Raw genomic sequence first — 13,457 nt, 5'->3', positions numbered from 1 at the left:
AGTAGGCTACCAGGATCTTGCTGGAGATAAAAAGACCTTCAAACTGCAGGGCTTCCAAAGCAACAACAATCTGACAACTTAAAAGACTCATGACATTCTTTTCCCCGATATTACTTGTTTAATTACCATTTGCACCAGTACATCTTATGCTTTATATACATATATCTTTAATTTTTGCTTCTTCAGCTTTTCAAATACATAATATATTATCTCCAGAATACTAACTAAGACAATATAGAAGAGGCTCCTAGTTAGTTGTTAATTGGTGCCATGAACTTCCTTGGTTTGGGGAACTGATACATAGTTGAAATGACAGGACCTCACAATGATTTGAGAAAAAAAAAAAAATAACAAAAAGCCAACCAGCAGAGTCCATGACTTCGCTAGCAGATTATAGCCACCCACAAAGTTAGAGGAGGCAGGGAGTTTAAGTACAACGAGACTGCAGGAGTGACTCTGACAGCGGGGAAGGGGCAGCAGGGGGAACACTAAGAGAGCCAGGGGATCAGGATTAAATGACTACTTAAAATACATCCAAGAGCAGTCTGGTCCCCACTTCCACAAGTGGAACTGCAGCAGCTTTAGAGCTATTTTCAAGCATTTTGCTTCCCAGAAGGATGGTCTAAGTGAAACTCTGTCTCCAAAATGCCCTCAGTGTAATAAGAAGACAGAAAGGACAAGAGACCTTTGCAAGTACAAGGTGCATACAGCTAACTATTCCCTTTTAAAAGCCTCACCAGGAAATCTTTGCCCAAAGGGAAAAATTTACTTGAGCAGGTGTGCTAGCAGAGTGCATCCCAGTTACAAAAGCGTTGCTGCTGGCTGAATGTTCAAAACAGGAAGAAGCCTTCCAAGGAAGCACCAGAACCCTAGTGTTCTAGTAACCGGGTACAGCTGTAGAAGAACCACTGAGCCTCCCCTTTGCCAGTTAGTGGTTTGGCTTATCAGCTAGCACAGAGGGTAGCCAGCATTGTGAGGTTTACAGTCTGCCCACGGGCTTTGCCCAGAGTAATCAGCAGACTTACACCCCAGATCACACCCATAGCTGCGGAAGATGGATTAGTGTCCAGATCAAAGGGCCTGAGGAAACTCTCCCAAAGAGAACAGCAGAGAGTAAGGGCCTTTTACCTCTAACATCCTAAACCACACAGGAATTAGAGGGGGTTTGGGGCACATTAAAAATTTAAAAAAAAAAAAAAATCTAAGTTACAATAACCAGCTCACATCCCTAGAAAGTCAGCCTTAGAAGAAAAGCCACAAGAAGGAACACAGGTGGGAGAATTTCACTGCCACAGTTCTCAAGTTTGGGCCTACTGTAATTTTCTTGCCCACACAAAGTGTGAGATGAAAAGAGGAAGGAGACTGTCCCTTCACCAGAGAATAATCCACTGTCCCACCATAGTTCTTACTGTGGTATGGATATGCAATACTTGTAACACAGTGCCAAGTCACAACACAAGGCCAGGGCTCAGGATCGTGATGCAGGAACATGAAATGCTGAGTGGTGGGATTACCTGGTTGTCATCTAGTGCAAGTAACTACCAAATTATAAAAACAAGTTAGTTTGTTTGTTTTTTTTAAAGCTATTTCCAGTTAAAACAGCTCAATGACAAATGAGGCCTTTGCACGGGGCGGGAAGGAGAAAGGAGTGAAAAATGATAGAAGTTCCTCCAGTGAACCTGCAAGCCAAACAAGGAGCCTCAAGATGGGGTGCCCACCCGGAGCTACAGCACAGTGGCAGCAGGTCTACTCAAGGACTTGCATGACTCCTCCCACAAGAGCACAGGAACATCCAGCACTATCAAGAATTGCACCAAAGAGAGGAAGAGTAGTGCGTGCATGGGGAGGTTCACTCCTCACCACAGACGTTAATTAATCAAGGAGGGTTTTGTGTTGAGACAAGACCTGTCTCCTTACAGCTTCCGTTTACAAGCTGCAGCCAACTGCAGCTGTCCTCAGCACTGCAGGCCAAGCTACAGGCTTAAGTCACTACTGAAAGCAGCCACAAAACGCAACATTCTAACCAGAGAAAATTTAAAGGACAAGGAACCCAGAGGCACCTACCCAGCCTTTCCCTGTACCCACCTTCTTCAGGATTCTTGATTTCCCTGTATGGAAAGACAGGGAAAAAGAGCTAGGATGTACCATGTAATGGCCAAGTGGGTGGAAGAGATGAGGCTACCTCTCTCCTCCTTGCCCATCTTGCAAGGAGTCTTTAGGTTCAGTGGTTTCACTGTGGGATAAAAAATAGTAAGTTTTGACTGAAGTGAAGATCTGGTTTAAAAATGAGGATTGTCCCGATTTGTTTTTGATTGAAGACTAGAGAGGTTTGTGTCCCCTCTGATCCCATTTGGTGCCTCTAGAGCCTCTTGGTCATCAGTTTGTCCCATTCCACTGCTTTGACCATTCAGAACTGGACCCAGTTGGACTGCTGAGGAGCCTGATTGGGAACAGCACTGAAATAAAGAAAGGAGAAACAAAGGAGCAGATCTAGCAAGACTTCTTAACTTATGGCTCTTCCAGTGCCCATCAGAACACCAGCCTTCTTGTGTGCAGTTCCCTTCACCACAGCTTACCTGGATGCAGTGCTGAAGTCTCCCCAGAGGTCTGTGGTAGCTGATGCTGGTACCTTGGATGCAGATGGAGGAGCATCTAAGTCTAATAGAATATCTAAGGCAGAAGGAAAAAAAAAAAAAAAAAAAAATCAAGCTAATCAAGAAGAAAACCCCACAGGCATTTAAACTGTCACCTTACACAAACTGCTGGATGCAGGGGCAGAGAATCTTTGAAGAGATTCAGCTCTTCCTCCAGAAGAAGGAAGTCAGACTTTTTAAGGATTTTGTTATAACAGCAGCTCCTTTTGCTGAATGTGCATGGAGCATGCTGCAGGGGTACACTGTCTTCAAGAACTATACAGTCTCCACCTAGCATAAAAACTGACAGATTTGTGACATATTACCTCTCCCAGTAGACATAAGACTCAGACTCAGCCCAAGCTCAGCAATCATGCAGTTGCCAAACAGGCATCACCTTAACAGTACAATTCTGTGTGGTTTCTTCTCACTCTGATCTGAGTACTGCACTGCTAAAGTCTCTGCCTTCACAAGAGTATCATCAGCTTTCCAGACACCTCTGTATGGTCACACTTTTAGTACAGCATCCAGAAGACTGCAGCAGACTCTCTGTTATAGAATCACAGCATGGTTTGGGTTGGAAGGGACCTTAAAGATCACCTAGTTCCAACCCCCTGCCATGGGCAGGGACACCTTCCACTAGCCCAGGTTGCTCAAAGCCCCGTCCAACCTGGCCTTGAGCACTGCCAGGGAGGGGGCAGCCACAGCTTCTCTGGGCAACCTGTGCCAGTGTCTCAACACACTCACAGTAAAGAATTTCTTCCTTATATCTAATCTAAATCTCACCCCTTTCAGTTTAAAACCGTTATCTCTTGTCCTATCCCTACACTCCCTGATAGAGTCCCTCCCCAGCTTTCCTGTAGACCCTTTAAGTACTGGAAGGCTGCTATAAGGTCTCCCTGGAGCCTTCTCTTCTCCAGGCTGAACAACCCCAACTCTCTTGGCCTGTCCTCACAGGGGAGGTGCTCCAGCCCCCTGGTCATCTTCATGGCTTCTGCTGGACCCCACTTGAGCAGGTCCATGTCTTTCTTGTACTGGGGACCCCAGAGCTGGACACAGCACTGCAGGTGGGGTCTCACGAGAGTGGAGTAGAGGGGGAGAATCACCTCCCCTGACCTGCTGGCCACACTGCTCTTGATGCAGCCCAGGACACAGTTGGCTTTCTGGGCTGCGAGCACACGTTGCTGGCTCATATCCAATTTCTCATCCACCAGTATCCCTAAATCCTTGTCTGCAGGGCTGCTCATAATCCATTCATCCCCTTGTGTACACTGATACAGGTGATTGCCCCACCACAAGTGCAGAACCTTGAACTTTGCTATGTTGAACTTCATACATGTGTATATATAATGTGTGTATGAAGTTCAACATATATTTTTATGTATTATATAAAATATACATTTTTAAAACAACCCACTATACCCACAATCCCACTATACTTTGCACCTCCTTCTGCTGCTCATACTAAAGGTTCCTCTCTCCCTATTCAAAGCCACTCAAGAAGTGCTTTTCCTGCATCTTTCAACAACAGCCACAAGTTTATCTGTATTTTTTCTGCAGAAACCAAGTGACCGTGCAGTACTTTTCCGGACACCCTACACAGCACCACCAGTGCACCTAAACCACATACATGTTCAGAAAAACCTATTTAAATTTCATACCCACCCCCGCCAAGATTGTTTTGACCAAGCCACTTGGTTTCTCCTTTTGCAAGGACAGGAGCTACAACACTGTCCTCCTTGCAAGGAGAACAAGCAGGCATTATTAAACAAGCACGGAGATCCTCAGGTCAAAGAGAACAAAGCCCTCAGGACACATCATGTCTCACAGGGGACTGCTGGCACTACAATGAACACTGGTTCCCTGAAGTCCCCTCAGTCCTCTCCACGCATCTGCAAGTGTCTGACAGACTGTTTGCTCTGCACTAATGTTTACCTGCACTGCTCACATTACTGGATTTCAGCACGGGTGGTGGTGTGACATGGTTGGCAATGGCTGTGGAGGAAGGGGGAGGTATAGGAGGGACTGCAATTTTGCCTCCTGGTGGGGGTGGCAGCAGGCTTAGGCCCCCCGATCCAGGCACACGGGGCTTGGCTGCTCCTCCTTTCTTTGTCGTCATGTTCTATATAAAAAGAAAAGATAAGTGAGGAAGAGTCTCCTTTGGTGTATGCAGAGAAAGAAGAAGGGTAAACTGGGCTGCTTACCCCAATGTTCAGTTTGATGGTCTGCCCTTCCTTAAACCCTAAGTCTAATTTGGGACGTGTGTCAGCTTCCTGGGACTCCTTGGAGATCTCAGTCTCCTGCTTCACCCACCTAAAAAGAAAAGAGGAAGACATAAGGCCCTGTGGCAAAAGGGAACAGGGTTTTAGAAAAATGCATGGTTCCTCTCCCCATCCCTCCAGAGAACTACCTTGCCTTGTCAAACCAGCTACCTCCCTACTCCCAACATAATACAGCAAAAAGCTGGGACCACCACAAACCCAAGAGACTGTCTAACACTGCACCTGTAGCATCACAGGACCTAAGTTTAAGACTTACAGATCTAACCCTGCAGGACTCTCAGCTTGCATGACAGTTGGCAGCACACTCAAGCGTCCCCGATGGAGCCAGAGTAGGGTTTCATGACCATCCCAAGGAAGCCTGTGCTAAACGAACATGCACCACCACCCGCCATGTTCTACAGGCCAGAGGAAAAACAGCATTCCAGAAAAGCACCACTCACTTGAAGTGATCCTGCAAAGAGACGTTGAAGTCAAAGGCATCACCACGATCCGTGAAGCCAATGCCTATAAAAGCACTTCGTCCTAGCAAGGAGACAGGAGGAGTCATTGGAGGTGCCCTGCAAATGGGCCCTTGTGTTCATTTACTCCAAAATCCTTCTGCTTCTCCTAAACCACTCTGTGCTACCTCCCTCAGACACACTTGCAGCTGGACACCAGCAGCTCATTGTTCCTAGCTTTCAGGACGCACCCTTCTTTCCATGCAGCACTCTCATAAACTGAATGTTCCTTCCCAGTCCCTGGACTCTGTGCGATGTAGAGAACCCTCCTCTGTTAACCTTGCCTTCCTACCCCTCCAGGCACCCTATCCAGCCTTTTTGGCACTCCCAACACCCTTTCAATCCACCCAGCATGCACCCAGCTCCATCAGGCTAAGTCTCCTCCACCCCTAGCACTTGGCACGTACATGATCCCTCAACTCACCAGTTCCATCCTGAATTCGAATGACAAAATAGCGGCTGGAATCTGCCACAGTCTCTACTGCAATGCCAGGGTATTGATCTATAGGAGCCTGGGCGAAGAGTTCTCCTGAAGACAGAGAATCGGGTGTTAACGAGAACAACCTCTTACTAAAGCGTGGCCAAGGTTGCATGCACAGCTGTGAGCAGGCTTAGAAGCACGGCTCATAAGCAGCAATCACAGTCACAGCCTTGCCAAGCCACAGCCTTTCCCTTACCTGAAACCTTATCCTCCAGTTTTATGTATGCAGTTTTGCCTTTAGAGGTGACACGAAGCCGCCCTGTCCAGTCCGGATGGTCCAGTTTCCAATCAGATGCCCTGAAAAGAAAAGCAACTGTTCACTGACCATACATCAACACCTCCACTTCTGCCTGACCATCTCAACAAAAATCTCTGCTCCCAAACCTTCAACACCTGCAGCTGCCTTATTCCATTTCTCTCCACAAACAATATATGAGGTCTCAGCTCCTATCCGTGGCTGCCAATGGACACACACAGCTCTGAGTGACCTCTTTCCTCTGGGTAAAGAGAAATAGATACAGAGCAGAGAACATCAACTCTTGTTTTTACCTGTATAAGCGTGCAGAAAAGGGGAGACTGAAACACAGAAACTCACCTGGAACAATAAACCCCAAAGCAACTAAGTGACTTGTGAGCATCAGGCAGACCTCAAAAATTAGTTAAGAGCATGCTGAAAAGCCTCTCCATTATTCTACCCTATTGTTGCAGTATCAAGTACCTCTGAACCTAGAGGCAACTAGCTTACACTAGGTAAAACATCACACACAGCCATCCTGACTAGCCCATCAAACTCTTTGCTACATACTGCTGTGAAGGAAAAAAAGAAAAAAGAAAAGAGAGAAAAACTCCAACCTACAGGATTTTACAACTGGAAACAAATACATCCTGTGGCTCCGCACAACATCCAGGGCAGTAACAGTTTACTAAGTTCAGCGAGTACCACCAACACCCATCAGCACTTCAGAGCACAAACCCCCTTCTCCTGCAAGTCTGTGGGCACAGGTTATAAAGTGACACTCCACTGGTTTCAGCTAAGGAGAGGGAAAGCATTTCTAACTCCTGGTCCTCCAACCTCTTCCTAAAAATCATGCTGAACCCCTGCTGGCTTTCTCCCCGCTACTGCAAGAGCCAACAGGCCGAATTCAACATGCCGTTACACCACATCAGGCTCACATCCCAGGGAACCGGGCAAACTGGGAGCAGTGGGCAGCTCTGCCGGGAAGCGCAGGTTGCTCAGGTGCCCTCACCTCCCACACACAATTAACAGAGCAGCCCCAGCACGGAGCAAAGGCTCCCGCTTTTAGGCGCAGACCACGTATGAGAGCCGGTACATCCCCCCAGAGCTGCAGCCGGTGGGGTGAAAGGCCTCAGGGAACAGGCCTGACCCGCCTGCGGCCGCAGGCCATGGCTTCCCAAGGCCCCGCTCGGGGCGAGAACGCCCCTTCCCGGGCCCAGCTCCTGGCTGCCCTGCCGCGGGCCAGGGCCATCCCGGGCGCCGCACGCTCCCTCACCTGTACCCGCGGTTGGAAGTGCGCGGCGGGATGCGGTAGACGTTGACATCAGGCTTCACACACAGAACGGACTCGTACTCCAGCTCAGCCGCCGCCATCTCGGCCGCGAACCCCCACAACCCGGCGAGAGCGAGGGGTGGGACCCTAAGAACCAGGAGCGCTTCCGACCGCCATCTTTGATGAGGGCAGCCACCGCCTAGGGGCGCGGGGGCGGCTGGGCGGGGAACAAGCCACGTCGAAGGCGTGGAAGAAGACATCTTAGATCCTGGCAGCAAAGCGCGGGAGCGGGGAGGTGGCCATCTCGGAGCCGGTTCTGACACAGCAGCGGGGGCTGGCGCCATCTTGGGCCCTGGCAGTTTCCCCCAGAGTGCCTGGCGCGGCCATCTCTGGTTTGGGCTGATGAAGTGGTGCCGGGCGCCATCCTGGAGCTGGGCACAGCCATGTCGGGAGCTGGCAGAGCCGGGCGGAGGCCAGGTTCCCGTCCTGGGTGGTGGGGAGGCCCGGAGCTGCCGGGGCACAGCGGCGGGCAGGAGGGGCGCTGGGCCTGGGGAGGCCCTGAGCTGCCGCTTCCCGCCAGCCCGGTGCGCGGCGGGGGAGGCGCCGGGCGCGGGCTCCAGACCACGGTGGCACCGAGCAGGAGGCGCCGGTGTCACGCCGAGATGGTTTCCCCTGAACCTTCTGTGCACAGAAGGAAAGTTCCAAAGGTTGGGTCTGTCCGTTAACTACATCCCTGGACAGTGCCTTTTTTTTTTTTTTTTTTTTTCCCTTAAATAAGCAAAAAGCAAAGCAAAAAGCCCAAAAGATTCTTCTGCATGGCTTATTATGAGGCTACCCGCAGATTGGCATGAACTGTGCATTTTACCCTACTTGTGTAGCCCTTTTTATTTGCACACTGTGGAGTTCCATTCAAGATTTCTGCTATTTCTTGGTTTTCATTCATTGAAGACTATTGTGTGGGGAGAATATGGATCCTCCATTGCTTTCATAGTCTTGATTTTAAATACGTTTTTCAAGAACGTATTTAATTCACTGCTTAATCCTTTAAAAAACAAAACCCTTCAGCTGTTACTGGTGGTGCTTTGTATTTTCTTGGTCCAGAGATGCTTGTTTGAAAAAGACAGAAGGGTGTTACGTTCTCTGCTGGTTAAGTCTCAATGGAATTGAACGGGAGATGTATTCCTGGTGTCCTGGTGCTGCTTCTGCATCTTTCCTCACATGCCTTATAAAAGTTGGCTCTTTGCCACGCTCTTGTCTTAGATGCTCTCCTTCTAGAAGAACTGTAGGAGGATTGTGGCACACTGAATGGCAGCACAATAAAGAGCCAGGTGAAATTTAATATTGCTAATTGTGTATTACTGAGTCTGGAAAAGCAACCATAACTATACATACAGAGCAATGTACTCTAGATAAGTTATTACCATTCAAACGCAGCAGTCACTGCAGAAAGTTCTGTGAAAAACCGTGTCAATGTGCAATGCTATTCAAAAGGTAAATAGAAGTGTTCAGTTGCTTCTTGAATACTGAATGCTGTAGTGGTCCTCAATCTTAATTATAGAATCAGAAATTATGTAGAAAATGATGACTAGACAGCCATGGCTGAAAATGGCTTCTTTTGGTGGACAAGCTGAGTAGACGGCTATGCTTCACCTTGGGAAGAGACATCTAAGTGGTAGTATGAGAGACACATGGAGGACATGACATGAATTCTTATAGCAAAAGAACTAGGAGGTATCAAATGAAATGATCAGGTAGAAGTTTGAAAACAAAAATTACACTTTTTTATATTGCACAATTAGATTCATGGCTCCAGGGATGGTACGGGTAACCAAAAGTATAAATAACTTTTAAAAAAGCAATTAGATGAATCCATAGAAGGGAAGTCTGTAAAATATTGCTAACAAATGCACACCAAACCCCTGGCCCACAAAGCACTTACACTACAGATTGCTTGGCTAGTATCCTAGGAAAGTGTAAATCTGCACTGTTTCATAGGCTTTCTTTAAGCAGGTCTGTTTTTCTGTTGCCTCTCATTAACCTTTTTGCCTTAACTCCAGCAGCCTGGCAAGCAATGTAACACTGGCATTCTTTTACACCCTGCTGAAACACAGGGCTGGGTTTTGTGCTGCCACATGAATATCTGGGGGAGGGGGGGGGTGTGGATCCCTGCGTGCCCTCGGCAGTGAGCCTGGGCGCTTCTCCCCAGCATGGTTTTCTTCTCTGCAGCCTTGGGCCAATGCTTGGGTTTTAAGTGAAAATGGAATTTTGTGTGGCCTGTGGTTCTGGGATCAGGAGGCCTTTGGTAGAACAGCAAACCAAAGGTAAAACACAGCACAAACCATTACAGGAAGTAACAGGTAGAAGTGTTGAAAGTGCCTGCTATGTAAAGGTTAATTTTGGGAGTGTGATTTCCCAGAAATATGTCCAAAATAAGTGTATAGATACTAGTTTATTTATCAAATATGACAAGACTAGTAACATTTAAACTGCTATTTTTTTTAAATAGTGACTTTTCAGTAAAGACTAGTGTTGAAGTTTACTGCTATGCAGTAGCCAGTGTCTGAGTCTCTAAAAGTACTAAATGTTTACTCTGAAAAAATGCACAGTTCATGCCAATCTGTAGGTAGCTTCATAATAAACCATGCAGAAGAATCATTTGGGCTTTTGCTTTGCTTATTTAAGAAAATAAATAAGGCATTTCCCAGGAATGTACTTAATGGATGGACCCAACATTTGGAATTTTCCTTCTCTGCACAGAAGGAACAGGGGGAACCAGTCTCAAAAAACAACTCATTATATAACTTAAAGATTAATCCCAAAATGAACATTTTTACAAAACAGTCCAAATACTATTTCAAATGGTGTTTCATTCATTGAAAATGCCCTGGCAAAACATCTGACCCAAAAACTCACCCAGTACTGAGAACCTGTTATTGTGAAGAGCCACTTTTTAATTATATACGATCTATGTATGTACCAGTTTTGCCAAGCTGTGTTCCCTGCGTGGTGTCCAAAGCTTGTGCTGAGCTGAGCTTATTCAGCGATGCACAAAAATTTCTTTGGGTCATTCAGTGGATTTTCTGAAGAGGAGAGTCTGAGGAGTACCAGTGCAGGGCAACCCTGCAGACACTTGATGTTCCCGGGGAGTCCCTATGAAACCAAGTGCACAGTTGTGACGATGAAAACAAGCGCATGGCAAAGACCAGCCAGCAGACCACTGCAGTATGCTTCCTAGAGAAACAGCTGGGCTAGTTATGGCTAAGGTTTATGGGGAGTGTTCTGGACAGGTTTTTTTAAGGAAGATGGGTTTGCCATCTGCACAAGGAACATTTGGGGTCTGCGAAAGATCATAGCTAGCTAGTCACACCGCAGGCAGAGAAACAAATGGGAGGTGTGAGAGGGGACGCAAAGCTCTGCAGAAGAAGTAGAAATATGAAATACAAGTGGAATTCTTAGTCCTTGCTAAAGTGTTTTGGAGACAACCTGGATACTCTTGCATGAGGGAGGCTTTTGTAAATATATTGATCACATTTTTAGAATTGCACATGGGTGTAACTAATAACTGATAGACTGGTGCAGTTTTGTAATAACAAACCTGAAACGGCACTATAAATGGTAACTTGCATTAAGATTTTAGCCAACTTGTCGTGGTCGCCAGTTGAGTCAGTACATCAAGATAAACATCAATGTGAACATCCTCAGAGACAAGCTGATGGAGTATGGGCCAGACAGGTGAACAGCGAGGTGGAGTTCAGTGAGCAGCTGAACTGCTGGGCTCAGAGGGTGGTGATCAGGGGAACTAAATCCAGCTGGAGACCAGTCACTGGTGGTGTCCGGCTGTGGTTAACACTGGTTCCAGTACTGTTTAACTCTTTGTTAAGGATCTGGATGATGAAGGATTGTACACCCTCAACAAGTTTGCAGATGATACAAAACTGGTAGGAGTGGCTTATGCACCAGGTGTCTGTGCTACCATCCAGAGGAACCTGGACAGACGTGCTGGAGAACTGGGCAGACAGGAACCTCATGAAGTTCAAGAAGTGTGAAGTCCTGCACCTGGGGAGGAACAACCCCAGGCACTAATACCAAAAGCAGCTTGGCAGAAAATGATGATGTTGTGGTCCTAGTGGACAAAAAGCCGAACATAAACCAGCAATGCGCCTTTGCAGCAAAGAAATGGCTGCCAGGGCTAGATTAGGAGGCCTGTTGCCAGCAGGTCAAGGGAGATGATCCTTCCCCTCAGCACTGGTGAGGCCACATCTAGAATGCTGGGTCCAGTTCTGGGCTCCCCAGTACTAGAGAGACATGGACATAGTGGAGTGAAACTTGTGGAGAGCCACGAGGGTAATTAAGGGACTGGTACATCTGTCATGCAAAGAAAGAGAGGCTAAGGGAGCTGGAACTGTTGGGCCTGGAGAAGAGAAGGCTCAGGGGGAGTTTCTCATCTACCCGATGGGAGTATTTAATGGAGATAGAGCCAGACTCTTCTCAGTGGTGCCTAGTGACAGGACAAGAGGCAGTGAGCACACACTGAAACACGGGAAGTTCCATCTGAACACAATAAAACAGTTTTTTACTGTGAGGGTGGTTGAACACTGGAGCAGGTTGCCCAGAGAGTTTGTGGAGTCTCCTTCTGAGGAGATACTCAAACCCGACTGGACACAGTCCTGGACAATCTAGCTGACCCTGCTTTGAGCAGTGGGGTTGGGCTAGAGTCTCCAGACAGTTGTCCAACTTCAACTATTCTGTGATGCTGTGAATTAGAGTCTTTCTAAGCTAACTCAGTCTGTTTATCATGAGGGGAAGGGAGAGATCCAGAAGAGAAGAAAAGAATGCAGTGTGGTAATTTGGGATTACCGTCAAAACTGCAAGTCAAAGGTCTGGTCTGATCTAAGTAACCTTTTTATGAAAGCAACAAAAATGCCTTTTTTTCCACCTCGCACCATCTCCTTTGAGTGTCTACATCATTAGGCCCTTTTTGCTGAGGTGCAAAACGCTTCACTAGTCAAACTGTTTAAAAGGTTCCTTGATCTGCAAACCTATACAGAGAGGTACCACGTCATCTCGTCCTTGTCCAGGGTGAGACTAAAGACAAAGTGCTTGCTGTGTCAAGGTTGGCTGCAGGGGAGAGGTTTGAACTGTGAGGATCAGAGCTGTCCAACTGGTGGAGAAGGACCTTCTTGCAAAGGAGAGTTTGACTAGAGCTAGTCACAAGGTGGTGAAAAGGTGGCACATCCCTTGGCCAACAAGAGCCAATAGGAGTATCAACACTTCCTGTCTGGGTCTGAGGAGTCCCCCAGGAAAGGGGATAGCTGAGGATAAGATGCAGCTAGAGGAATTTTCCTGGTAGGCTGCTGACAGCCCATCCATCTTTGGGAGTACAGCCCAGCCCTGGCCTGCCTTCCTGTTTCTGGTTTCACTAGTTTTGTGTTGGAGGCAGCATATGTGTGTTTCACAAAGACACGCTCAGGAGCAGAACTCTGCTCCACCCCAGTTCATTTTCGAAACCAAATCCAAAATACCAAGGCTGATTCTTGTATGTCTGGGCTTTGTCATTTCTGCTAGCAGTCTTCATTTCCCAAACTGGGAGGAGTGAGGGGGAGCCCCGTTGTTGCACATTTGAAATGCCTCACCCTAGATGTCTTTTCTTTTTATAGTCTTGCCACATTTCGTGCTATCAGCATTCCAGTTAACCACTTCAAACTTTTCATCAGTTAAGTTCCGTCTTTCTTTAAAAAAAAAAATACCCTGAAAAGCCAAAAATCCCTTTGACATGACCAGTTATGGTTTGCTGAGTACAATGTTCTGGTGTACAGTGTATTTGGTGAACTAAACTGTCTCAAGCTGGGACAGAAGCTTATCTGGATGGATAAGAATCCCTGAAATGGGATTAGCTAGGTGAATGTGCTGATCTGGTAAAACATGGAGGTGGCTACAAGACACCTGATGGTGGCATGGCAGGGTTTGGAATTATGAATTACATCAAGCAAAGGTCAGCATTATGCCAACAGACAAGACATCTGATTCAGTTGTCTTATGGAAACTATAGTGAAGTA

The 13,457-nt window shown here is 47.1% G+C and overlaps 1 protein-coding gene across 1 annotated transcript; it reads right to left on the bottom strand.

Annotated features, from left to right (window-relative positions):
- Window positions 1-144: 144 nt before the first annotated feature.
- NECAP1 (NECAP endocytosis associated 1) lies at window positions 145-7,884 on the bottom strand. The gene is made up of 8 exons (XM_074825778.1): window positions 7,405-7,884; window positions 6,090-6,190; window positions 5,837-5,941; window positions 5,356-5,437; window positions 4,838-4,946; window positions 4,569-4,755; window positions 2,577-2,670; window positions 145-2,456 (listed from the first exon to the last, which is right to left on the bottom strand). Exons 1-8 carry the CDS (start codon window positions 7,743-7,745, stop codon window positions 2,408-2,410), a joined length of 1,068 nt encoding a protein of 355 aa, XP_074681879.1. The 5' UTR covers window positions 7,746-7,884; the 3' UTR covers window positions 145-2,407.
- Window positions 7,885-13,457: the final 5,573 nt, after the last annotated feature.

The sequence above is a fragment of the Strix aluco genome, chromosome 5 (genome assembly GCF_031877795.1).
Source record: "Strix aluco isolate bStrAlu1 chromosome 5, bStrAlu1.hap1, whole genome shotgun sequence".
NCBI classification, from domain to species: Eukaryota; Metazoa; Chordata; class Aves; order Strigiformes; family Strigidae; genus Strix; species Strix aluco.
This window is presented reverse-complemented; position numbering and strand designations above follow the sequence as displayed.